The sequence below is a fragment of the Tarenaya hassleriana genome, unplaced genomic scaffold, assembly GCF_000463585.1.
Source record: "Tarenaya hassleriana unplaced genomic scaffold, ASM46358v1 Cleome41, whole genome shotgun sequence".
Lineage (NCBI taxonomy): Eukaryota > Viridiplantae > Streptophyta > Magnoliopsida > Brassicales > Cleomaceae > Tarenaya > Tarenaya hassleriana.
In genome coordinates, this window is record NW_010966933.1 from 860,327 (window position 1) to 886,320 (window position 25,994).

At 37.3% G+C, this 25,994-nt stretch overlaps 5 protein-coding genes and 1 non-coding gene across 6 annotated transcripts in view; 5 read left to right on the top strand and 1 right to left on the bottom strand.

Moving 5' to 3' along the window:
* LOC104824873 (ABC transporter D family member 1-like) overlaps positions 1 to 6,577 on the top strand; it is a 9,219-nt gene extending 2,642 nt beyond the window's left edge. The window contains 21 exon segments of the mRNA XM_010557060.2: positions 1 to 171; positions 655 to 790; positions 871 to 949; positions 1,427 to 1,686; positions 1,813 to 2,117; positions 2,199 to 2,310; positions 2,405 to 2,563; positions 2,786 to 2,885; positions 2,965 to 3,073; positions 3,170 to 3,260; positions 3,509 to 3,633; positions 3,719 to 3,868; positions 3,953 to 4,025; positions 4,337 to 4,517; positions 4,643 to 4,801; positions 4,957 to 5,103; positions 5,184 to 5,417; positions 5,535 to 5,704; positions 5,828 to 5,880; positions 5,981 to 6,059; positions 6,150 to 6,577. The exon segment at positions 1 to 171 is cut by the window's left edge and continues 24 nt beyond it. Coding sequence (XP_010555362.1) covers positions 1 to 171; positions 655 to 790; positions 871 to 949; positions 1,427 to 1,686; positions 1,813 to 2,117; positions 2,199 to 2,310; positions 2,405 to 2,563; positions 2,786 to 2,885; positions 2,965 to 3,073; positions 3,170 to 3,260; positions 3,509 to 3,633; positions 3,719 to 3,868; positions 3,953 to 4,025; positions 4,337 to 4,517; positions 4,643 to 4,801; positions 4,957 to 5,103; positions 5,184 to 5,417; positions 5,535 to 5,704; positions 5,828 to 5,880; positions 5,981 to 6,059; positions 6,150 to 6,245 — 2,989 coding nt within the window. The 3' untranslated portion in view covers positions 6,246 to 6,577.
* A 622-nt stretch (positions 6,578 to 7,199) lies between these two features.
* On the top strand, positions 7,200 to 9,443 carry LOC104824874. The gene is made up of 5 exons (XM_010557061.2): positions 7,200 to 7,396; positions 7,717 to 7,793; positions 8,391 to 8,517; positions 8,593 to 8,913; positions 9,003 to 9,443. Exons 1-5 carry the CDS (start codon positions 7,268 to 7,270, stop codon positions 9,273 to 9,275), a joined length of 927 nt encoding a protein of 308 aa, XP_010555363.1. The 5' UTR covers positions 7,200 to 7,267; the 3' UTR covers positions 9,276 to 9,443.
* Positions 9,444 to 9,572: 129 nt separating this feature from the next.
* TRNAR-ACG lies at positions 9,573 to 9,645 on the bottom strand. Its single transcript has one exon. It is a non-coding gene; the product is annotated as a tRNA-Arg (tRNA).
* Positions 9,646 to 9,719: 74 nt separating this feature from the next.
* LOC104824875 (oxidation resistance protein 1-like) lies at positions 9,720 to 12,161 on the top strand. Its single transcript, XM_010557062.2, has 8 exons — positions 9,720 to 9,974; positions 10,378 to 10,904; positions 11,009 to 11,081; positions 11,243 to 11,320; positions 11,407 to 11,470; positions 11,630 to 11,717; positions 11,795 to 11,879; positions 11,973 to 12,161. The coding sequence occupies exons 1-8, from the start codon at positions 9,873 to 9,875 to the stop codon at positions 12,054 to 12,056; spliced, it is 1,101 nt and encodes a 366-aa protein (XP_010555364.1). The 5' UTR covers positions 9,720 to 9,872; the 3' UTR covers positions 12,057 to 12,161.
* Positions 12,162 to 16,835: 4,674 nt separating this feature from the next.
* LOC104824876 (calmodulin-binding transcription activator 3) lies at positions 16,836 to 23,033 on the top strand. The gene is made up of 15 exons (XM_010557064.1): positions 16,836 to 16,878; positions 17,139 to 17,188; positions 17,860 to 17,979; positions 18,200 to 18,315; positions 18,509 to 18,597; positions 18,913 to 18,955; positions 19,052 to 19,262; positions 19,377 to 19,487; positions 19,603 to 19,931; positions 20,118 to 20,175; positions 20,280 to 20,638; positions 20,745 to 21,445; positions 21,617 to 22,172; positions 22,245 to 22,565; positions 22,808 to 23,033. Exons 2-15 carry the CDS (start codon positions 17,149 to 17,151, stop codon positions 22,904 to 22,906), a joined length of 3,153 nt encoding a protein of 1,050 aa, XP_010555366.1. The 5' UTR covers positions 16,836 to 16,878; positions 17,139 to 17,148; the 3' UTR covers positions 22,907 to 23,033.
* Positions 23,034 to 25,121: 2,088 nt separating this feature from the next.
* LOC104824878 (adenylyl-sulfate kinase 2, chloroplastic) overlaps positions 25,122 to 25,994 on the top strand; it is a 2,288-nt gene continuing 1,415 nt past the window's right edge. Inside the window, exons 1-2 of the mRNA XM_010557065.1 lie at positions 25,122 to 25,475; positions 25,856 to 25,993. Coding sequence (XP_010555367.1) covers positions 25,256 to 25,475; positions 25,856 to 25,993 — 358 coding nt within the window. The 5' untranslated portion in view covers positions 25,122 to 25,255. The remainder of the gene's footprint in view (positions 25,476 to 25,855; position 25,994) is intronic.

A 25,994-nucleotide genomic window follows, 5' to 3' on the forward strand; every position in this document is an offset into this window, starting at 1 on the left:
TGTTATTCTGATTATCGAGCCATTCTTCTCTGGGCATCTTAGACATGATGATTCGACATTAGGGAGAGCCGAGATGCTAAGCAATATAAGATATCACACCAGTGTCATAGTTTCTCTGTTCCAGGCCTTGGGAACACTTTCTATAAGTTCCAGACGACTCAATCGTCTCAGGTAATGCTTTTATGTTGTTTATACAGGAGATTCCTTGACGTTTTATTTTTATTTTATTTGTAATGGAAAAAATGAAGTTCAAGATGGTAAACATACTGTAGATGTTAGTCTGTACATCAGGAGAATGCAGCCCAACTTGTTGGTAATTTTTTCAATTTTCTTTGTGGATGTGGATCATCTGCTTAACAGTTTGGTTGAATTTACTGTAAACAAAAAGGCAGCAGTTAAGCTGGTAGTGATGTACAATTTTCCGATTCTGCAAAATGGTTGTTGTTTCTACTTTTGTGCATGTCTGTGATTGTATGAGAGAGAAAGAGAGATGTTGATTAATTCTAAGTAGCTGCCACTGCCCTGTGTAGATTTAGCATTTCCATGCAGTTTGTTCGATAGTCAGAATTGCTAGTTAAATTCTTTTGCAGCTTTTGAACCTATTGGTGATGGTTATGTTTTCTAATGTCGTTTTAAGTTTATTTCTCTGGACAGTGGTTATGCTGACCGCATTCATGAGTTGATGGCTGTCTCGAGAGAGCTCAGTAGTGACGATAAATCTTCTGTCCAGAAAAATAGAAGCAGAAATTATCTCAGTGAAGCTAGCTATGTTGAGTTTTCTGGTGTCAAGGTAGCTGGAAGATATGTGACTATATTACTGTATTCTTTATGCTACATTTGGTGTCCCTAATGTCAGTGGTTACTCCTCAGGTTGTTACTCCCACAGGCAATGTCTTGGTGGAGGATCTCAGTCTTCGAGTTGAGCAAGGATCAAATCTTCTGATCACTGGTAATCTTTTAGTTCTTGGGATGAATTTAGTATAGATCTCAATCTCCCTTCTCCTGGATTTTAGACAGTGATTGTGGCAATATCTTATATGCTACGTGAAATTTCCTTCATCATGGACATTGGTTTGCTTTCACAAGTGAAAATAGTTAATGGCATATGCTGCAAACTTTTTCATACAATGAGGGAGTCTTATGAAAATAGGAATTTAATGCTGTCGAGTTGAGCCATTTTGTTTTGTAACCCGTTATTTCACTGCTGTTTCCTGAGGAGATAACATATTAACCCTTGAAATTAGATTTTGTATTCTTATTGACTAAACAATCCCATTTCTGGTCCAATCAATGTGAGGATTTGTGGTGATCAGTGTGCAATGCGTAATCCTTGTGATGTCTGTAATGACTTCCAGATTTTCTAGTACAGTTCCATCCTTTGTGTTTTTTAAACTAATTGGTTTTGATATATTGATCTCTGTTGCAGGTCCCAACGGAAGTGGAAAGAGTTCTCTTTTCCGAGTTTTGGGAGGTCTATGGCCCCTGGTTTCTGGACACATTGTGAAGCCTGGAGTTGGTTCTGATCTTAACAAGGAGATTTTCTATGTGCCACAAAGGCCCTATATGGCGGTAGGGACACTTCGTGACCAATTGATTTATCCTCTTACTCAAGATCAAGAGACTGAAACACTGGGCTAATTTTTAGGGTGTAGCAATAATCGTATTATCATCCTACTGCTTGCAGGTGTTTAGAACTACTTTGAGCAATAGATTGGCAAAAGTGCAGGGATTCCTATTTGTTCCATCTAGAGGATATTTTCTATTTCTTTCGAGTCAGTATTATGCAGCATTTTCTCCCTACTTTGCTTGTAGGTTGATCTGGAATACTTATTAGATCGCTACCCACCGGATAAAGAGGTCAATTGGGGCGATGAATTGTCCCTGGGGGAGCAGCAAAGATTGGGCATGGCTAGACTATTTTACCACAAACCTAAATTTGCGATTCTTGATGAATGCACAAGTGCTGTGACAACTGATATGGAGGAGCGTTTCTGTGCTAAAGTTCTAGCTATGGGAACATCTTGCATAACCATCTCACATCGCCCGGCCCTTGTTGCATTTCATGATGTTGTCTTGTCATTAGATGGGGAAGGAGGGTGGAGTGTCCATTACAAGAGGTTTGGATTTTTTTTTTTTAAATTGAGTCAGTGATGATCATCAGTTTTGTTTTCTTTATTAAAAATTGACAAAATCTTCAGGGAAGACTCTGCACTTTTGACCGATTCTGGAGCTAATTCCATAAAAAACTCAGAGACAAACCGGCAAAATGATGCGATGGTTGTGCAGCAGGCATTTGCTGCAGCCAAAAAGGTCTTAAAGCCTCACAATTGTCTCTTTTATTTTTTATTGGTTTTAGAGGATGCATTTAGTAGTAAGTGTAACCTTGTCTCTGACTGTTCTGTAGGAATCTGCACGTGCCAATTCAAAAGCTCAGTCATACCTGACAGAGTTAATTGGAAAGTCACCTGTTGTGGATAAAAGTATCGTGTTACCTCGTTTTCCCCAACTCCAAACATCCCCAAGGGTGTTGCCATCGAGAGTTGCTGCGATGTTAAACATATTGGTGAGTTTGATTTACCCAAAAAATGTCTATCTAAATTGGTCTCTGCACCTAGAAACCAAAAAATGCTGCTTGTATTTTGTCACTCTTTTTTTGCGTTCATCTTCTGCAACTCTGTATTCATCTTACTTCATTTGGTTTTCTTACAAGCTCCAATTCACGTAAGTTCCTGTTGTACTTGATTTCATATTTATCCATAATTATTCTTTTTATTTTTATTCTCAGGTACCCACTATATTTGACAAGCAAGGGGCACAACTTCTTGCTGTTGTTTGTCTTGTTGTCTCAAGAACATTGGTCTCTGATCGAATAGCCTCTTTGAATGGTTAGTTTGTTCTGTTATGTTGTCTGAGCTATTTCTGGGTAGATTTTTTTTTTCTTATTAGAAATCATGGTTTTTGTAGGAACCACTGTAAAGTATGTCTTGGAGCGAAATAAGGTGGCCTTTGCTCGCTTGATTGGTATAAGTGTTCTCCAAAGCGCTGCATCTTCTTTCATAGCTCCTTCAATAAGGTAGTAATTGTGGTTAGATTATTACTTAATTCTTGGCATCTGGTTAGATTATTACTGGCGGTTTTCTCTAAAAAAAGTTTTCTCCGTGCTTTACAGACATCTAACGCAGAGGCTTGCATTAGGCTGGAGGATCCGTTTGACTCAGCATTTACTTCAAAACTATCTGAGAAATAATGCATTTTACAAGGTAGTATTTGTGGATTACATTACTAATAAGCTTGGAGATATTATGCAGGCGTGCCCTCTGCATCAAAAAGCATTTCCAATTATTTACTATAGGCTGTATTATTCAGCGGAACCTGGCGTTAAAGGAAGCATGACTGTCGTTCAGAATGGCTTTATAATACTTTACAGTTTATGGGAATGGCTGTTTGTTCGTTCTTTTCTTGTACGTTGAAGTTGCAACAGTAAAGATCATGTTGTGTATCTTTGTAGGTCTTCCATATGTCGAGCAAAAGTATTGATGCAGACCAGAGAATCACTCATGACCTGGAGAAGTTGACCACTGACTTGTCTGGACTGCTTACTGGAATGGTAAAGCCATCAGTTGACATTCTTTGGTGAGTATACTTGTCATATATTTGTTGATATTTGTCTTGTGGATATTTGGGATTAAATCATAATTTAAGCATATTGTTTTCAAAGGTTCACATGGAGGATGAAGCTATTGACTGGTCGGAGGGGTGTTGCCATACTTTACACATATATGTTGCTTGGTCTTGGTTTTCTGAGGCATGTGACACCCGATTTTGGTGATCTATCCAGTCAAGAACAGCAGCTTGAGGGGAAGTTTAGGTAAGTCTTTTATGTTTCCCTTTCTTCCATGGATGATTGTTTCAGAATGGCCATCTTTTACTGACTTCTTGCTGCATATTATAGGTTTATGCACGAGAGACTGCACACTCATGCTGAATCTATTGCATTTTTTGGAGGTGGAGCTCGAGAAAAAGCTGTAAGCAACTTCCATGTTCTGTCTATAGCATGTTATCATTTGCCTGGTTTTCCGATAATGGAATATAGAGTTACGGGGCAATTTCTGAATTATGGAGATAACCTTAAGCATTTTAGTTAGAGTTCCTTGAACAATTTCAAGGGGATATACCTGAAGATGGGAACTAGCTTTTCATGGGTGGCGTGACTGGAAATTAAAACCTTAGTACTACTTATCATGAATCTTTTTTCTGGCTTTGGGTTGTGAGCCAAAAGCTTTGGTAAAACTTATCATTGGTGAACCTGCCTTATACATGTTTTTCATTGGAGCAGATGGTTGAAGCGAAATTCAAGGAGCTTCTTGACCACTCTCACATTCTTCTAAAGAAAAAATGGTTGTATGGCGTACTTGATGATTTTGTGACAAAGCAACTTCCCCACAACGTAACTTGGGGATTGAGTTTGTTGTATGCTTTAGAACACAAGGGAGACAGAGCACTGGTCTCCACTCAAGGTGAAGATCTATCACGCTTCTTTGAACTGTAGCCATAATTAATCATCATTGCTTTTTCCGAACATAACTCATTGTAGTTTATTTGTATCTAATCTTTTTTTTTTTGGTGATGGCTATGGTAACAGGTGAATTGGCACATGCATTGCGATTCCTAGCGTCTGTTGTCTCTCAAAGCTTTTTGGCTTTTGGGGATATTCTTGAGTTGCACAAGAAGTTCCTGGAACTTTCTGGCGGTATCAGCAGAATTTTTGAGCTTGAGGAGTTTTTGGATGCTTCTCAATCAGGTAAAACAGCATTCATTACACACAATCACACTGGGAATGTGAACGAATCTAGATGTTTGAACTTGACCATAATCTGCTACAGTCTCTCTTTGATTTGGAAGTCTGAATTTGGGCTGATCAGGTTTTTCTTTTTTTTTTCCCTCCAATCAATTCAGGTGTTTTATCGAAGAATCACACACGTCATCTGGATTCTCAAGATCTCATATCCTTTTCCGAGGTGGATATCATTACCCCTGCACAGAAATTGTTGGCTAGCAAGTTAACATGCAACGTAGAACCAGGGAAAAGCCTGCTTGTCACAGGTCAGTGGATCTGTCTCTGCCTTTTTTTAGCTGATGGAATGAGCTCAGAGCTGACACAGCACAACTGCAAAAACTTGTAGGTCCTAATGGCAGCGGGAAGAGTTCTGTATTTAGAGTCCTTAGAGACGTTTGGCCCATTGTTAGTGGTAGACTTGTAAAGCCATCACTCGATATCGAAGAACTTGGTTCAGGAAATGGCATCTTTTTTGTTCCCCAGCGTCCTTATACATGTTTAGGGACATTGAGAGATCAAATCATATATCCTCTATCCAAAGAAGATGCAGAGCGGAGGGTAGCAAAATTGTTGAACAAAGGTATGTCTCTATTTAGAAACGATGATTCTTCCTGTCTCTTCTCTTTAGCAATCTTGTGGATAGAAACAAAGAGTGGAAAATGACTTCTTAACTCTTTCTTGTGGAAATTGTCGGAAGTAGTAGGTGAAAGCTTGACGGATGCAGGAAGCATTCTAGATGGACATCTGAAAACCATTCTGGAGAATGTTCGGTTAGTTTATCTTTTAGAACGAGACGAAGCTGGTTGGGATGCTAACCTCAATTGGGAAGATATGCTCTCACTTGGAGAGCAACAAAGACTTGGCATGGTAAGACTGGTTCTGTAAAATGCTTCCGAACAAATCTTAAATCAGAAAACCCTTTTTGGTATCTGTCTTATATCTGACTGAAAATATCTGAGCAACCCGGTATCTTTTTTCCTGTGGCAATAGGCACGCTTGTTCTTCCACAGACCCAAGTTTGGAATCCTCGACGAATGCACCAAGTAATGACCATCCTTCCTCTCTCGGTACTTGTACAATTGAAATCTTTTGACTGTATTTCTTCATCTTAATTTGTAAATGGATGATGTTGTGATATCTCAGTGCCACAAGTGTGGATGTTGAGGAACAGCTATACAGGGTTGCACAGGACATGGGCGTCACATTCATAACCTCGTCACAGGTCAGTTCTTGTCTTAACCAATACAGCAAAATCATGTTAAGAATGATTCTTTCTGACACGATATCTCTGTCTTTTTTTTTTCCGTGACAGCGGCCGGCTCTGATCCCGTTCCACTCGATGGAGCTACGGCTGATAGATGGAGAAAGCAACTGGGAACTCCGTTCTATCAGACAGACAGCCGAGTAAGAAAGAACTAAGAAGGCCAAGGCTCTGTCCTCTCTGTCATGGTCCAAGGAAAAAAAGACATATCACAACTCTTACTGGGGAGCTTTGGGAAATGGGAATTGGCTTCTATGGTATGAAGATTATATTTCATCATTAGGACCATTCCCATTCATTCATGTAAAAAAAAAAGGTAACATAGATAAGAGTGTGATTTATTGTTGTTTGGTCAAATCCATTTGGAGCTTTTTGGGCTTCCCCCATGATTATAACATAGGAATTGTACAGTTTTTTTGGTACAATCCCCCAATAACAGGTCCCATCCCTTCTTATATAAAAATAAAAGCTTTATTATCTGCTGTTTTTCTTAAATTTTTTTTTTTTTTTTTTTTTTTTGTTTTTTTGAATGTTGTACCAATAAAAAGGCCGAGTTTATTCAATAATCATGGGCGGACTCGGGCCGGCCGAGAACGAACGTCATATGCATAAATTTTGCAAATTGTATAAAAAAACTATACGGATTGTTAATTTGATAAATAAATATATAGATCAGATGTTGAAATATTCTAAAAAGATACAAATTTTAACATCGAAAGCATTTTTCTATTAAAATATTATTTTTTAGATATATTTTAAAATATTATTTTTCTATTAAAAATTAATGAGAATTTGATTTAATAGACTTTTTTTTATATTTTTTTAAATAATTGTGAAAAAATCTAAAACGATATTATATTTATTTGATTTTCTATATTTTGTATATTTTAATATTTGATATATTTATCTTAATATATTTTGTTGATATATTTTATAAAATTTGTATATTGTTAAGGAATTATTTTTTTATTTGTTGGATTACGAACATGTTGACAATTAATGTAGTTGGGCTTTGGAGTTTTTATTCATTAAAAAAATAAATCTACGGACTGATAATAAGATATCATTTCGCATTTTTCGAAATAATATCTTCCACTGGCTGTATTGTATGTAAAAGACCTCTCTCTCACTCCCAAGAAGCTCCCACAGCTTGATCCAGAGGGAAGAGAATGGAGAGAGAAACGCCGGTGAGGAAGCCTCACACTTCCACCGCCGATCTGCTCACTTGGTCGGAGGCTCCTCCTTCCGACCACGCCGCCGCCGCCGCCGCTACTCTCTCCGCCTCTCGCTCTCACCAGGTTCTTCTTCTCCCTCTCCCAACCTCTCTTCTCTTCCGAGACCATAATCTGCTACAGTCTCTCTTTGATTTGGAAGTCTGAATTTGGGCTGATCAGGTTTTTCTTTTTTTTTTCCCTCCAATCAATTCAGGTGTTTTATCGAAGAATCACACACGTCATCTGGATTCTCAAGATCTCATATCCTTTTCCGAGGTGGATATCATTACCCCTGCACAGAAATTGTTGGCTAGCAAGTTAACATGCAACGTAGAACCAGGGAAAAGCCTGCTTGTCACAGGTCAGTGGATCTGTCTCTGCCTTTTTTTAGCTGATGGAATGAGCTCAGAGCTGATGGAATCAGTAAGGTACTCTCCGGCGCTCAGATCACCGACGAGGAAGCCCAGGCACTCAACAAAACGTATGAAGAAGATCTCGTGATTTCTGTTTCTTGCTTGTTTCGTCTTCTCTTGCTAAGTAGTTCTGAGTTTTTTTCACATCAGATCTGCTAATGCAATGCCGATTTCTTTCGGGTTTCTCTTTACATTGTCTCGATTTGTTGCTATTTTAGGTCTAATCAAGTGGTTGAATTCATATGCACCAAAAGAATGCGATTCTTCTGTTTCTGATTCTGAAATGTGTTCGTATATTTGCAGAATGATACTTTCATCAGTGGGGTTTAGTCGTTTTCTTCTCTGCATATTCCTCGGATTGAATTAACGAAAAGGATGAGGCTATGCCTTTTTGCTTACCTTGATCTTCGTTTGAGGACCACCATGTTCATAGAACCCCCATTTTCTTTTTCATTTAGTGATCCTGTTTGTGGTTGTAACCTGTAATCTTAGCGAGAAACCCATTTTCTGGTTAGTGTAGCTTGTTAATCACATTTAAGAAAGGAAAAGACTTTTACCAATTTTGTGAGTCAGTCTTTTCCATGAACAAGGCTTCAGCATCTTACAGACTTCCAGTGTCTCTTTAAGATCATGATTTCAAAGAGGCGTTTCTATGTTTCGTTCAGGAAGAACTGTTCCGGGTACAAGTTGAAAGAGATGAATGGTAGTGGCATATTCTCTGGGAAAGGAAACGATGTGGTCGAATCTGAAGCTGCTAGTCCGAGCAACAAGACGGGTCTCCGCTACTATCAGGTACTTGTTTCTTTCCGGGGAGTCTTGTCTTAATAAAGAAGGATTTGATGGATGGAAACACTGTCTTGTTTGCAGCAAACCTTGAACGGAATGAGCCAGATATCTTTCAGTGCCGATGGGTCTGTTTCTCCCAAGAAACCAACCACTCTACCCGAGGTTGCGAAGCAACGAGAGCTGAGCGGGAGCTTACAGGCTGAACCCGACTCTAAGAACAAGAAGCAGACATCGGATGCCAAGATCAAAGAGATAAGTGGTCACGACATATTTGGACCTCCCCCCGAAATCCAACCACCTCGCTCCTTGTCTGCTGCTTTACACTCACAGGGAACCAAAGAAAGCAGAGACATGGGGGAGCCCGCACCAAGGACCTTACGAACATCTGTTAAAGTTTCCAATGTGATCAGTCTCTTTCCTCGGTCTAATCTTTGCGATTCTGAAAGTTTCCATCTTTGGCAATAACATCTGATTCGTGTATCTGGGTACAGCCTGCAGGAGGACAAAGCAACATCCTGTTTGGGGAGGAACAAGGGGTGAAGACATCGAAGAAGATACACAACCAGAAGTTCCAGGAACTGAGCGGGAACGGCATATTCAAAGGGGAGGATCCACCGAGTTCGGGAGAGAAGCATTTGAGCTCGGCTAAACTCAGGGAAATGAGCGGAAACGACATATTTGCAGACGGGAAGTCGGAATCGAGGGACTATTTCGGAGGAGTTAGGAAGCCGCCGGGCGGTGAGAGCAGCATTGCTTTGGTCTGATACTCTCTCTCTTTCTCAGTAGTGAGTGACCTTAGAGTTTAACGATGTGGGTTTTCTTGGAGTCTTTTTAACTAAAATATGTCTGTGTTGTTGTTGCTATTGTTGTCTGTTTCAGACTGTAGAAGGACTTTGTCTTCGTTATGTGTGTTTTCAGTTTCAGTTTTTCTACCCTTCTTTAACCAAAAAAAATTTGTTTTTCTACCCTTTTAAGACGATTCTTCTCTTTTCATCCGAAATGTTTTGATTAGAGAATACGACGTCGTTTTTGCAAGTAAGAAATAAAAAATAAAAACAAAACGACTCCACTGGGGATCGAACCCAGAATCTCTGGTTCCGTAGACCAGCGCCTTATCCATTGGGCCATGGAGTCAATTCGTTCATATTTTATGTGATATCTTATTGAAAATCCTGTTAAATGTCTTTCATGGCGATACCAGGCTCGTAGAAATCTTCAGGGTCAGTTGAAGAAGAGAGAAAGAGAGCTGAGAACAGAGAATGGGAGAGAGTAGTCTCTGTTTTGTGGCGTATATATATTGTCAAGGGATCGTGTTGAATTCGGCGGATTGAGGCGCTAAAAATAGGAATAAGGCGAAGAAGATGGGCAAACACAAGTCGCTCAGAAGCAAAGCAGTTCACTTTGTGGCTGATCTTACCACTGGTCTCCTTAATCCCATCTCTGATAAACCCTCTCCTCCTCCGGTATTCATCATTTAACAATTTCCCCCTTTTTTCCTTCTTTTTGATCGTTAGCTAGATGAACTCTCTTGGAACGGGCCGATGGGTTTCGCGTTGAATCGGTCTTAATCTTGACTATTCTTCGTTCCTGGGTTTCTGGATTGTTTTCTTCCTTTTTCTGGGGAATTTGATGCTGTGGGTTTTCAGTTTTCTGCTTTTGTGTCAGATGATCCAATCAATAGATTTGACTTATTGTCGACTATTCGTCTGCTAAGTATCTATTCGCTTAATTGGATGTTTTTTTTTTGCCGGCAAGGTTCTGTGCTTGTGATGACTGATGGAAAATCCATGTTGGAAGTTCAAGTTGTGGGGATCTTGAATGAACCCTTCATATTACTGACAATTGCCATTCTGATTTTTCTGACAGGAGGATGAAAACGAATCTAAAAGAAACCAACTAGAGTCGATCACCGAAGAGCAGTCTAAGGATTTGGCTGACGAGCCAGACACTTCTTCTTTCACTGCATTCATCTATTCTCTGTTAACCACCTCGGATCCCCAAGATAAATCTGATCAGGACGAGCAAGATGATTCCAAGGCGGAGACTAGTGATACATCCTCGGTTAATGCTGGTACAGTGAAGGAGACGGGTGGAAAGAAAAGCTTTCTTTCCAAGTACAAGCAATCCGTAAGGGCATTTTACCAGGCCGCTAAGCTCAGCGGCTTCAGGAATCAGGAGCGGAAGGGCAGTTCTGATGTAAAACACGACGAAGAAGCTGAATTCGATGGCCTGGAGATGAAGCATATGCAGAATGTGGAAGGGGAGACGACGGTACATGAAAGTATACCGGAAGCTTCAGAGCCGTCTTTGCTTCTTTCGGAGCAAACGAGACGTTTCCTTTATGCTTCACTCCCTGCACTTGTTCAGGGAAGGAGATGGTTATTGCTGTACAGGTGAAAACACCTTCAACAATGTATTGGAGTTGGAGCATGCTCTGATAAATTTCTGGAACAGAACCGATTCTCTGTTTGATGTTAATGTGTTGATATTTTTCCAGCACTTGGAGGCACGGTATATCGCTTTCCACGCTCTACAGAAAAAGCCTGCTTTGGCCTGGTCTTAGCCTACTGGTAAAGGATATTCTTTCTATCCATTTGGCTGGAGAAGATTCATTTCTAAAACCAGATTATTCCATGGTCTAAATTTGGTTTTTTAGGTCCATTTCCTGTCTTGTGTCCGAATATATGATGATGTATTGGTGGTCTCGTTTGACAAACATGTCCTGTTTCAGGTTGTAGGAGACAGAAAAGGCACGGTTTTTGGTGGTCTTGTTGAGGCACCTCTGATACCAACTGATAAGAAATATCAGGTGGTGCCCCTTCTCTTAGATTCATGTGCTGATTTTTTGATTTTTTAAAATTCCATTTTCACATCCTTATGTTCTATGTTTATTAGGGGGGCAACAACACATTTGTTTTCACAAATAAGTCTGGACAGCCCGTTATATTCGGTCCCACGGGTAGGTATATTAACCGTTGCATTCCAATAACATTGTGCGACATGCTATTTGATTTCGATCTAATATGAACCCTTGTTAGGTTTCACCGTTATTAGTCTCTTTTTTTTTTGTTAGTTCATGCTAAATGTGGTGGTTGATATCAAACTAGCTCTTGATCAGGACTGAATCGGTATTTCACTTTGTGCTCGACGGACTTTCTAGCTCTTGGTGGGGGCGGACATTTTGCTCTCTATCTCGACAATGACCTGTAAGCACTTCTTAACAACGTCTTATTTGTTACGACCAAAATGTCCCATTTTCCTTACCTGATTTATCGTATTATAGGTTGAATGGATCAAGTGCTTACTCCGAGACATACGGGAACCCTTGTCTCTCCAGCTCTCAGGACTTCGAAGTCAAGGAAGTCGAGGTATGTCACCATCAAACTCACCTTCTCTTGAGAAAGAGAGAACCCATTTTCTGTCTGGTTTGCTTTACTCAAACTCCATTTGTGATTCTGCAGCTGTGGGGGTTTGTGTATGGCTCCAAGTATGATGAGATACATTCTCTGAGCAAAACGGTGGAGGCAGGAATTTCCAGTTGGTAAAAAAAAACATTGAATTAATGTTGTTGATGTTGTTTTTTTGCTTTGTAAATGCCTTAACGTTTTCAGACTGTTGTCAATGTTTGGTTCAAGTAGTTTCCTTATCCATTCTGTTCGTATGGAGTTGATGAACATCAATGGCATTACTGTATATAAAAGAATCGTTTTTTGTAAAAAAAAATCTTGTACCCTTACTTCTTTTTTTTCCTTTTTCTAGTTTCTATAATAGCTTAGTTTATACTGTACTTAATTAGACTTTCCTAAATTTCCCAAAGTTATTATTTAATTACAATTGGATTAAAATGTTTTGGGTTTTGGGCCCAGAACGGTCTATTGGGCCCATCGGGCTCGAACGTTTTAGACCATGGTGCTTTCGATTTTAGTTCAAATAAAATGGACACCATGGTTTTTTACTATCCTAAGATTGAATTAGAGATGATTGGATTAGAGACATGAGTTGGTGAATTTCTTGTTTGCAATCTGATGTCAACATCAATGGAGATATTTGCAATTATACATGATTGAAGCTGCTTTTGCTCTGCTCATCAATATCAATTGTGGCCAAATTGAAACAATTAGCTTGTTCAAGTAGAAAAGTTGAAACAAATTTAAAATGGTAGATTTTCTAGACCATACCGTAATCTTTCGATATGACATATCTCCCCCAAATATATTTTTAGAGTTGTATAAACACCCATATAAAATTTATTTGAACTCATTTGGAAGTCACTAATAATAGATTTCTTATGAAGAATGATATCCGACCACTAATTTAAATAACAACTAATGTATAATGTTTCAGAACTAGTCCAAATTTTAAGGTCTAAATGATCCATGATGATTTAACTTTTGATTTTCTCATCGACAGAAGTTTTCTACTGTGCAACGAAGACGCATGGATGTTATAACACGGAAGTGTATGGATATGAAACTTATAAATTGTTGTTTTCTATAGAAATTTTTGGCATTTCATTTATGTGTGATATACATAGATAAAAATATTCAAATTAAATATCAATATTTTGTTACATCAAATTAAACTGAAAGAATAAGAACAAGTAGTAATTTTTCTTTATTATAGTGTGTTTACAAATTTGATTTGAGATAGTATTAAATCGAACCCTTTTCGTAACAATCTAATCAAATCACAGTAAAACAATTGAATTTCTAAATGAATATCATCATCTCATTAAGTTAATGAATCATTTCAACCATATAATATACAAAAAAATTAAAATTAATTATATATATATATATATATATATAAAGATTAGGCTAAATAAAATTTTAACTATTCAATGTTTTCTTTAGAGTTGTTTCAACGTGGAAACAAAAATTAATTATTTTAAGATTCAATAATTGTATCAAGATAACTAATAAAACAACATAAAGACAACTTATTCATGCTATTTATAGTTCTCCGTCTAATAATGTTTATAGTTCTCATTCATCTAAAATTATGTTGTATATTAAAAATAAATAAATTTAATTATTATTAAAAGTTTGACAAATAAATAAGATTTCTACGAAAAAAATAAACAAAAGATAGAGATTTAGATTTTATTATCAAAATAAAAACAAAAAAAAAATATTGATAAAATAGATTCACAATATAAATAACTCAAACAAATCAATGATCCGCATCTTCTATGATCCTGATCTATAAAGAGAATCTATAGTTAATATAAGTAAAGTGTACTTAAACTGCTCCAAAATTATTAGTTGTTTTAATATTATTTAAAACTATTTCCAAGTGCAATGAGAAGTTTAATTATAAAGATTTGACTAATTGTAACAATATGTAGATGAAATAATTTGTCTCAAGAACATCATCTTTTATTCTCTACACATTAAAAAGTTTGGCAAGAAAAAACACACAAATATAGAAAACTAGTGACGAAGATTTTCTGTGAATGAAAGAGAACAACTTGAGACAAACATCAAGTCCAGTAATTTTGCAATATATCATCGTCCAAATTGTGAAAACTCAAAAAAACAACTTGATATTTTTTTACGAATAAAGTTAACATATAATTTTTTACATAGAACAACTTGATACTTGCTTTTTTCAACTATTCTCATCAGGAGTTTCGCAGAGCTTGTATATTCTTCACAACTGTCTTATCTAAACCACATGTAAAACCCGACACCATTGTTACATAAAACAAGTATATGAATTGTTATAATATGTTCTAACATTGTCTCTATGAGCCATGAAACATAGAGAACATGCAAAAGATGTAATAACATAACTGTAATATAGGATGTTAGCATCTTCTGCAAGGTTATCATCAAGATCTGGAGATTGTGCAATTGGAGGATAATCCAAACAAGTTTATATATTCATCCCAAAACCTCCAAACTTCAAAGAGTCATCATCATTTATGAGAATATTAGAACCTACACCATTAAAATATGTGTTCATCCGTAGGATGAATCCATTCGCCATCTACAGTTTTTTTGTTGGATCTCCTAGTCATTGTCATTTTCGGATTAATCAAAATATTCTCTCGTCGGTTATTATACCAGTCCATGGAATTCAATCATTCAGGCTCTTTCCTTATAGCTTTCTTTGATCCTTTTCTTTTCTATTTTCCTTCCAAAAGACAATAATGATCAAAACAAAATCATAATAACAAGAGGTGCCAATAGTCTTATCTTTAATGTCCCCATGGATGATCCTTTGGTTATGGCGACGAGTTAGAGAAGTAAGTAGTTGTCTCATATAACATTAACAAAACGAAAAAAATTATTATCCAATCCCTTGTTCATTATTAGAGGGTGTATTTAGTGCTTGCATGCCTTTATGTGCGGTGGTGAAAATGCGACTTCTTTGTGCAAGTATATGACATCATCTAATTGAGTTAGTGCATCGTCGCAGTTGCCACAAAAAAAACATAAAGAGATTAAATAGAAAATATAAAATTGTTGTTATATATTATAAGAATCAATGAATTATATCAGAGTTTAAATAGAATTTGAGAAAATTACCTCTAGACTTGCCTAAGTTTTACGATATTAAAATGATTGAATTCTTTCAGAGTTCTGATTTCGTCCAGAACCTTACCATCTATCTAATTCCACAAATTAGAAATAAAATTAATATCTCTAATATTCAACATGCATCAATTTAACTACTAAAACAAAAGAAGAAAACTTACTTCATCATCGTCCGAATTGTATCATTTCAGTGCATCAATTTTCTCTGTTTTCACACATCGAATTCGATACACAATGTTGTACATTAAAAGGAAGCAAACAAATTATCATAAGAATTTGCTACAGTAAAGATATTTGTATCGATAAAAAAAAAATATTAACCTTTGATTGGATTTTCCAACAATTTCTATCTGATCAAAATCTTCAACAGCCATGATCGAGCGATAGAGTGAGTTTCAGAAGAAAAAAAAATAGTGAGAAATTTGTTGGTGAAATGTAAGATATTTTGAAATGAATAGATTCAAGGTATGTATGCAGTCTTACCTTTGGAACCAAGCAGAGGATCTCTTCACTTCTGTGATAACCCAGAGTACCGTAGGAGGGCGGGGAGTGATCGCCGGTGCAGAGGCACGGACAAGGGGCGGCTCCTGACGAGCTTCTGGGTAAGGGGTACAGGGATGAATCGAACACACCGGAATGAGAGAGATCCGAGGGTTGTATAGGTATTGGATTATACGGTCTAAGATAACATAAAAGAATTAGTTGAGCTACTCATAGCAACAAGGTGCACCTACCTTTTTTGTTGACTATCCCGAGAGAACTCCAAAGTTAAGCGTGCTGACTCTGGAGCAATCTCAGGATGGGTGATCTACTGGGAAGTGTCTCGGTATGTGTGCGAGTGAGGACAAAACACGCTGAAAGGTTTCGGGTTGGTGTGTGAGGGTAGTTTCGACAATTCGTAGCGGCCTCGGGTCGTTACAACTTTCTTGCAGCGTCGGCAAAATGTCCATCGAGTAAAGTTGTGGCTGAAAACAGTATGATTTCTCTTCTTTTGCAATCTAAACGACGGACTGTTATAGGCCACCATATTGGACCTGCAACTTAAATAATAAAAAATATAATTTTGTCGAGAAAGAATTTACAGTACCTTGGACTGTAAGGCCCATTAGAGTTTCGATATAACCATTACTGTGGGCCCAAACAACCGGTGTGGTCTAAACCCTATATTTTGATTGACTCGAAGAGAATTCTCATACGCATTTTGGCCGAATTTTCACCAAATTGGAAAATACATGAGTTTGTCTAAAATCATTAAAACAAGAACATTTCAAAACATCTAAATTTTAATTCATAAACCATCTAAACCAAATATGAACTTTAGTTTTAATTCTTAAAGTACAATATCTTTAACTCTAGATTCAATAAAAAGTAAACCTAAATATAAAAATTAAACCAAATATAAACTCTAGTTTTCTATCTTTTTATCTAATTTTATAGATCAAATGAATAACAAAAATAATTTCTAATAAAAAAAACAGATCTGCAAATTTTTAAAATAATATTAATATATTTGAAATCACTTTTTTAGATAATTTGAGATAAATTGTTTATATAATCGTTTTAAGAGTTTATTGGTTAGATAAATTAAATCATTTCAGCGTGTTTAAAATGAATGAGAAGACAGCAAAAATTAGGACAAGAAATAATTAAAAAATGTTTAAAAAAACATTAAAGATAATATCAAGTGTTAATTAGCGCATATGGAAAATAAAATATGATAAAAGAACAGAAGGAATTAACAACAACGCCAATAAAGGGCAGATGCTGGGAACTTGCGTCAAACGAATTGACCAAAAATTCAATTCCGACGGCCCCTTCTCTCTCTGTACGGACTCTCTCTCTCTCACACACACTGCTCAGATGCTTCCCTCTCTTCAAATGATTTCTCCGCTTTAATCCTTTCGATTTCTTCTTCTTCTTCTTCGTCTTCCTTTCATCGTTTCCAGTTTTCTGCTTCTTCTCTATTCGTCCCTCTCTGTTCGAGAGTGAAGAAGATAAATTTCGTTTTGTTCTCCTTCCGATCGTTCATTTTCACTTATTTTTTCCGTGGTGTGCATGTCCGTTTGGCGTTTTTTGAGATCGCAGATGGGATGATATGGCGGAAGCGAGGCGAAGTAGCGCGATCAATCGATTAGGTTACTTGAATTTTGCGTTTTTTCTTACTGAGTTTGTTTTTGCTTTTTTTTTTCTCTCCTTTCGAGAGTTGAATTTTAGTTAATTCATGTGATTTGTGGTTGATAATTTCTGCTGCGGATCTTTTTTTGGGGTTTTCGTGATCTATTTTGCTGTGAAGTCGGGTTATTTGGAGACAGACTTTGAGTCACATGGCGTAGCACTCATATTCATAGGAGTTTCAATTTTGTAGATGGAATCAATGAAAAGGCTTATATGTATTATGAATATTCGTAGATGATGAAGTGATGATTCGATTGTGAAAAGTATCTTTTTGCGAAGGGATATTCATTTTTGGAGAACAACTCATTTTTGTGATTAAGCTTATCATTGCTCATGATATTGTCCTAGTGAGAAATGAAGTAAACTTGCTACGATTGGTTTAGTCGAATAACAGTATGGACCTTTCTTTCATGTTCTTGATTACAGTTTCAATGGTTGAGTTGATAGTTCTCTGGAGATTGGACAATGATGGATGAATGCTCTGTATCTGCAGCTAAATACTAAAATTATATTAGTGTCCTAAAGCTTCCTTAAGAATGAGTGTTTTCTCTTGTATAATTAATTGCTTTGGTGATATATAGCCTTTACTAACTTCTTTCACGTGTTCTAAATGCAATATTCTTATGCACAGATATGGACCAAATACTCTTAGAAGCACAGAATCGATGGCTACGCCCCCCTGAAATCTGTGAAATTCTTCGAAATTATCAAAGATTTCAAATTTCTACAGAGGCACCCACTAGGCCACCGAGTAAGATTTTCAGCCCATGGGCTTGCTGTCTTTGTTCATCTTAACTGGATGAAGAGATAAAGTCCCTAAGTGTGGGTATCAATAACCATTTCATAGAGAGTCCATGTTATTTCTATCCATGGATTCACTGTCTAGGTGGTCAGAGAACATCACATCACATGTAGTTTACATGTAAGTTTTCGGAGAACCCAAGTTCTGAAATTTATATTGATTTATTCAGGTGGCTCGCTCTTTCTGTTTAACCGAAAAGAGCTCAGATTCTTCAGAAAAGATGGCCACAATTGGAGGAAGAAAAAGGATGGAAAGACTGTGAAGGAAGCTCATGAGAGGTTGAAGGTAGTGATTACGAATATTGATTTCTCTTTGATTATCATAGCATAATAAAAATATGGTTAAAAATATACATCTTAGTTTTGCTCCAACTTTTTTTTCTGTCCTTTTCGGATGCAACATTTGTTTACTGAGAAGTGGGTAGATAATACTGGAAACTACTGTTAGTATACTCACTGGCTCATGGATATCCTTGCAGGCAGGAAGCATTGACGTTCTGCACTGCTACTATGCGCATGGGGAAGATAATGAAAATTTACAGAGACGTAGTTATTGGATGCTTGAGGAGTAAGTTCTGAGCATTATGACTTTGCAGCATTTGTTTATGAAGCAAAATATACTGCCAGATATCCCCCTTATGTCTTGTTTAAACATTATGAGCTAAGCGGCAAATCTCTTTCTAGGCTTTTATTGATGAAAGTACGTGTTTCATGCTCTACTAGTTAAAGGAATCCGATGCATGAATCTTTTTTCTGAAGCCAATTATTGATTTAGAAGACAACGCTCCATCACTACAATGCATGTTGCTTTTGTTTATTTATTTGCTAGAACAATCACCTGTGTTTTTGTGCTTAGTTTCTCGTTTTTTGGAAACTAACGCAGGGAGCTCTCTCACATAGTTTTTGTCCACTATCTGGAAGTTAAGGTTTGACCTCATCCTTTTATTTGCAATGTGCTCTGCCCTATGATTTCCTGTTATCGGAAACTCCAATATCTGAGTAAATATGTGTACCTTTGTCAGGGGAGCAGGGTTTCCACTTCCTTTAACGGGGTCCAGAGGACTGAAGATGCATCTCGGTGCTCTCCAGAAACTGGGGATGCCTTGTCCAATGAATTTGATGGTTGTGCTTCTTGCAGCATTAATCAAAATTATCACAGCATGTATTCACAGACTACTGACACAGCGAGTGTCAGTGGTGTTCAGACATCAGATTATGAGGATGCCGAATCAGGTGCTCCCTCTTTCAACCGCCATTAGTTGGTTACATATGACATAGGGGATATGTTACATCCATATATTGCCGATGCCTTACATTTGTGTGCTCATATTCATGACTCTTCTGCAGCATACAATCACCATGCAAACTCAAAAATTCTCTCACAACAAGATCTACAGCCGCCTGGAACTGAAGAAGCCCTTGCGGGATTCGATCCTTACTATCAGACGTCTCTTCCAGGTAAGTTCTTTGACTTGATTTCTACTTTTTGTTTGTCTGGTGAAAACAGAGGTTTTGGTAGTTACCGACTGATGCCTGGCACCTACTAACAGTGTCATATATTACTTCTTAACAGTCAGGGACAATTATCAGAAAGGATTTCTCGCAATGCCTGGACCCAATTCTTCCATTATGGTTGACAAAAACAAAGAAAATAACTGTGTTGGATTGACAAGTGGATCCAGAAAGTCCATTGATTCCCAAACCTGGGAGGAGATTTTGGGAAATTGTGGTTCTGGATTTGAGGTGTTACCTTTTCAAGCTCCATACACCTCAGTGGAACCTACTAATGCCAGAGATGGTATTTCTAAACAGGAGCATGACATACTAGATCAGTTGCTCCATAATTTCACCTTTGCCACACAAGATTTTGCCAGCCAACAGGATCCCATGGAGAAATGCCAGGTAATGAAACTTAAGAATATTCTATGCAACAGTGACAGTGTCAGGTATACCTTTATGACAAGGTTTCTTTGTCCATTGTATTGTTGTGACTCTATCTTGTTCTTGGGTATTTTCTCCTCTGGTTTTGCAGTTGTCATATCTGTGTGATGAGTATCTGAATTTCTTTATCTTTACAAATGTTTACAGGCTCGAATTTTAAATTCGGATTTTACATCTGTTCATACTTCAAGGTTCCATGGACAAGGTTAGCACCGTGATTTTCTCGGGTTTTCCCCTTGAAATACAATTTCAGAGGGTTTGCAATGTTTGTCCTTGAAAGATGACCTTTAATTTTTGCCTGAAGTGTAGATCTAGAAGCTATGCATAATCCGGCTGCAAATGGAAATGCCCCTTACTCGTCAGTTATAACAAAGCATCTGTTTGATGGTCCACTTGATGATAAAGGTCTGAAGAAAATGGATAGTTTCAACCGCTGGATGAGCAGAGAACTGGGTGATGTTGATGATCTCGCCAGTGCAAATGATTCTTTTACTCATTCACGCTCCAGAACCTACTGGGACGAAATCGAAACTGAGAATGGGGCCAATACTCCCAATTCTCGAAGGGATTTGGATGGATATGCTATTAGTCCTTCCCTCTCACAGGAACAGCTATTTAGCATCATTGACTTTTCGCCTAGCTGGACTTATGCGGGTCATGAAGTGAAGGTATACTATTAATGAGTTTATCTGGCTAACCTTCTATACTGCTCAAAGAAAACCAATACATACCCCTATCACAGATTTTTACTCAGTTCCTTTTGAAACTGCTTAGGTCCTGGTCACTGGAAGATTCTTAAAGGCTCAAGAAGATTTTCAAAATTTCAAGTGGTCTTGCATGTTCGGGCAGTTTGAAGTTCCAGCAGAGGTTATAGCTGATGGTGTTCTCCGATGCATTGCCCCCATGCATGAGGTTGCCAGGGTTCCCTTTTACATAACATGTTCCAATAGGCTAGCATGCAGTGAAGTGCGTGAATTTGAGTTTAGGGTTGGTCACGCTCCAGCTATGGACAGAGGAAGAGATGACTCTACTCACATTTCTATTGAAAATCTTCAGGCGAGATTTGTCAAACTGTTGTGTTCAAAGTCTGTCTGCCCAACTTCTGTTGCCAGCACTGACAGTGATTTGTCCCATGTGAACAAGAAGATTAGTTCACTTCTTGTGGAGAACACCAATGACTTGGATCAAATGTTAACAGTTAGTGATTCAGGGAATGTGCTCTCCTCTGAAAAGATGAAAAACCAACTCATAGAAAAGTTGCTGAAAGAAAAATTGCACTCCTGGCTCTTGGTAAAGGTAGCAGAACGTGGCAAAGGCCCGAGTGTGTTGGATGAGAGTGGCCAAGGTGTGCTACACTTTGCTGCTGCTCTAGGTTATGACTGGGCCTTAGAACCAACAGTTATTGCTGGTGTAAGTGTCAATTTTCGTGACGTCAATGGATGGACTGCACTTCATTGGGCTGCTTTCTTTGGCAGGTGAGTTACTTATCTCACTTTTTGGTTCCGTAATCTAATCCTAATTGCAGTAATTACAACAGTAGGAAAATAAGATAAGAGAGCAGAGAGTGGAAAAAGCTCTATCATATGTGCTCAATCACTAATTCCTTTTTCTTTTTGGGTCTTTAAAACATGTTTTTGCAAATTCAGGGAGCACACTGTTGGTTCCCTCATAGCTCTTGGAGCTGACCCTGGAGCTGTGACTGATCCAACTCCTGTTTACCCATCAGGCTGCTCAACTTCAGACTTGGCGTATGCTAATGGTCACAAAGGGATTGCTGGTTATCTCGCGGAATCTGCTTTAGAGGCTCATCTTTCTTTGCTCAGTCTAACTGACCAATTGGGGGATGGTGGAAAAGCATCTCCAGCAAGAACAGCTGCTGATTCAGCTCCTGGAAAATCTAGCTCATCGATGACAGATTCATTGGCAGCTGTTTCAAAGGCCACTCAGGCAGCAGCTCGTATTCATCAGGTTTTCAGGGTGCAGTCTTTCCAGAGAAAGCAGATGAAAGAATTTGGGGGTAATAATAAATTTGGAATGTCCAATGAGCATGCTTTATCGTTAGTTACTCTTAAGGCAAACAAGGCAGGGAGATATACCGATGATTCTGTATATGCCGCTGCTACTCGGATTCAGAACAAGTTCCGCAGCTACAAGGGTAGAAAGGACTACTTGATAACTAGACAGAGGATAATCAAAATTCAGGTGTGTTTTTATATCACATTTGCTAGCCTCTTCTATTTTCCTGAATTCTAACGCTTTAACCGGTCATGGCAGGCACACGTGAGAGGCTATCAGGTCAGGAAAAACTACAGAAAGATAATTTGGTCTGTAGGGATATTGGAGAAGGTCATATTGCGATGGAGACGAAAAGGATCTGGTCTGAGGGGGTTCAAGCCGGAGGCACTAACCGATAGAATGCAAGACATATCTGAAAACGAAGATGATGATGATGATTTTTTCAAAAAGGGTAGAAAGCAAACGGAGGAACGGCTGCATAAGGCTCTAGCCCGAGTCAAATCCATGGCTCAGTATCCCGAAGCTAGAGATCAGTATCGAAGGCTGCTGAATGTTGTTAATGAAATCCAGGAAAGCAAGGTAGACTTTACCACAATCTTTAGAATCAATTAGAGGGAAAGTGCTCTGATGATTTCCGTTTCATAGCTTCAATAGACATCACCCCCTCTTTATGAACTTTGATTTCCAACTCAGTGGCAATACCTTCACAATATTGCTAATAGAAATACTTTTAAGACAACCTTGTTCTTGGTCAGCGTGTGTTATTGGACTGTAAAGCTTTGCTCTAACCTTCTTTCCTTTGGTTTCAACTCAATTTGCAGATTAAGGCTCTTGCAATATCTGAAGAAACAAGTTACATTGATGATGATGACCTGATCGATCTTGATGCCTTGTTGGATGATACACCGATGTCCTTCTAAAGACAGATGGATCAAGACCCAAATCTTTTTTTCTTTTTTTATGGAATTAGTAGATGAATTCACCATAATAACTCAACCGACATTTTATCCTTAGATTCTTAGATTCTTACATTATGAATGTTCATTATTCTAATTCAAGTAAACACTTAGAAATCATAACCAAAGCTTTACAAATAGAAATATGTTTGTTTGCTTCAACCATTCAATTCACTGTACATATATATGGCTTCCATTGTGTACAAACTTAATTTTCTCTTATATTCTTGATAAAAGAGTTTAAGAGAAGATAAAAGATCCATTTCATATCTTACCGTAAATCTAAGTTCATATGTTTAATTTCTCTTTAGCTAAATAATAATTAAATAAAATCAACTAAAATAGAGGATATATAACAAATGGGTTTGGAGCATTTTATTATCCACTAAATAAATTGCATCACTTTATGGAAAAAATTTCAACATCTCGCTAAACTTATAAACTTCATGATATGTATAGGTCCATACTAAGTTCTGACACATTGTGTGGATCCATATAAAGGCCCAAAGATAAACCCTCTAGATTGCTCCAAGGGTCCGCCTGGTTTGACCATTCAACACTTCCGTCTTTTTAGCGACTATTCAAAATTTCTTTGATAATGAAAATGGGAGTAATGTGTTTTTTATTCTTAGTATATATTGCTTGTTAAACTTATCATTATAAAAGTCACTTTTTTAGGAGAAGAATATTTATTGCAATTTTGTAATAGATGTGATTTATAAAATGTTAACTAGCCCAATTTTTTGGCCATTCTATTACTTGATAAAGTAATTTGTTGGGGTTTTTACGCTCTTAATGTACATATCATATTTATATAGGGATACATAATAGTATCATTTAATTTTACGTGTTTTGAGAATTATTCTAAAGTAATTCTTTTATTTAGTAATCCGAATATAGATGCGATTACACGAATTAAATGAAATTTAATCGAAGATTTGGTCGTTTGCACTCTTAGAATAAAAAATATATAAAATCAAATCTCCTCGAAAATTGAATTGTTTTCATACAAAGAAAAACCATACAAAAAAAAAATAGTTGAATAATATTATAACCAATGTGGCTTATAAATCACATGGATTCAGAAATGGTCTTTGGGTAGGTTGGTAGGTGGAGAAGTCCCACACTCGTTTTCCGAGAGACCTGCATTCAATGATCTCACCTATACAAACACACACATATATATATATATACATTTATTGTATTTATTATAATATATAATTGTATTATATACATTAGCGATAATAATTATTAATGTTTTACACCTTATGTTGTAAAAATCATGGAATTACATTCATGAAAAAGACTAAAACATGGTTATACCAAATCTCATTACAACAATCATATAATTTTGGTATTTTCGCCCGAACTATATAATAAGGCCTCGTGCTTTTATTTTGTACCGACAAGATTTTATTCGCCAACCTATCAGGCAGACCAATTAGGAAAATTTTTGCATATATTATTTCAGAAAAATCTCTATCACATAGACCACGATTGGAACAATATCCTTGGCCAGAATAGAAACTTCTCTTGTATAATATGTGACACAAAATTACAATATCACGTAAAAGCACAATTTATAACCTCCAAACTTTATATTACATATAAAAAAGTTTGGCTTAAAACTGCATCTAGTAACGAAGATAAACATTGAGTAATCAGACGTTAAAATCTATTTTATTAGGGTTAATGGATGGAGTTTTTGAAGTTTTTATAATTCAAAAACTAAAACAATGACATTAAAGATTTTGTAAATTTAATTTTTCTAAAAATTTAGAAAATTAGTGAAAAAATCAAACTAAACCCAAAAAACCATTTTTTATTTACAAATACTATGAAAATAAAAAAAACTCAGAAATAAAAATTATTACCATTCATAACCTAAACCCATTGAGAAAATTAACATTTAAAAACTCTAAATAAAACCCTCGATTTTATTATATATGTGAATAAAAATGTAACACTCGTACATAGTGTAGTGCATGAATTATTTCCTTATTTCAAGCTTTTTAGAGGTTGGAGTAAGACGAAATTGACAGTTTTTGGTGGGGCGAATATCGTCATGTGTTTTACGTGGAGTAATATTGTTTTGGTACGGTACTCACCAGTTTTTCTTTCCCTCGGTCTCTACACAAACACACGTATATATATATTCCTCAAATTACATGGCCTTGATCGTCACATTTTTTTATAAAAATCTGTGTATATTTATCGAATTCGAAGAAAATTATATACACCTCTCTGTATATAGCCGTCACCGTTTTAAATCTCCAAAGCCATCTCTCTGTTTCGATCGAATCAGCTGTTTCAATGGAGGGATTGGCCATCGGAGCATCTCGACCGTCGATTTCGTGTTCGTTGCAAGGCTTCGGCGGCTCGGAACGATCTCAGCCGTCCACCGTGAGGCTCCCGCCGGCGAATGTCGCCGACAACCCTAAACTGGTCGCGAAATCGACTTCTGTTCTTCCCATCTCCGCCGTCAACGTGTCGGCCAACGCTTCTTTGACGGCTGATTTTCCCGCCCTTTCAGGTTCTCTCTCTCTCTCCCCTGCTCGTCGATTAGATCGTTCGAATCGCATCCCGATCAAAAGTCCATTTCTTTCTTTCAAATTCCCGATCTTTTCGCGGTTTGAACTTCTGGGTTGCAAATTATATCCTCTGAATCCGACGAATTATCGATTAATCTCGCATAATACCATAATCATAGTCCGTTTGAGCTTGCCTGCAAATTCATGTTATGTTTCCTCGTACGAAGCATAGGTTAAACTAATTATCCAATAATTCAACACCAGACCCAGATTGAGATTAAGCTGATTACTCCATATTTCTACTTCAGATACAGAATCACCGTATACGAACTGACGATGATGATGTTTTTTTTTTTTTGTCTGAAATCGTCGATCCGAACAGATGAGAAGGTGGCCGAGACAGGAACCAAAAGGAAATCGTCGAATATAGTTTGGCACGAGAGTTCAATCTGCAGATGCGACAGGCAGCAACTTCTCCAGCAAAAGGGCTGCGTCATCTGGATCACTGGTCTCAGCGGTTC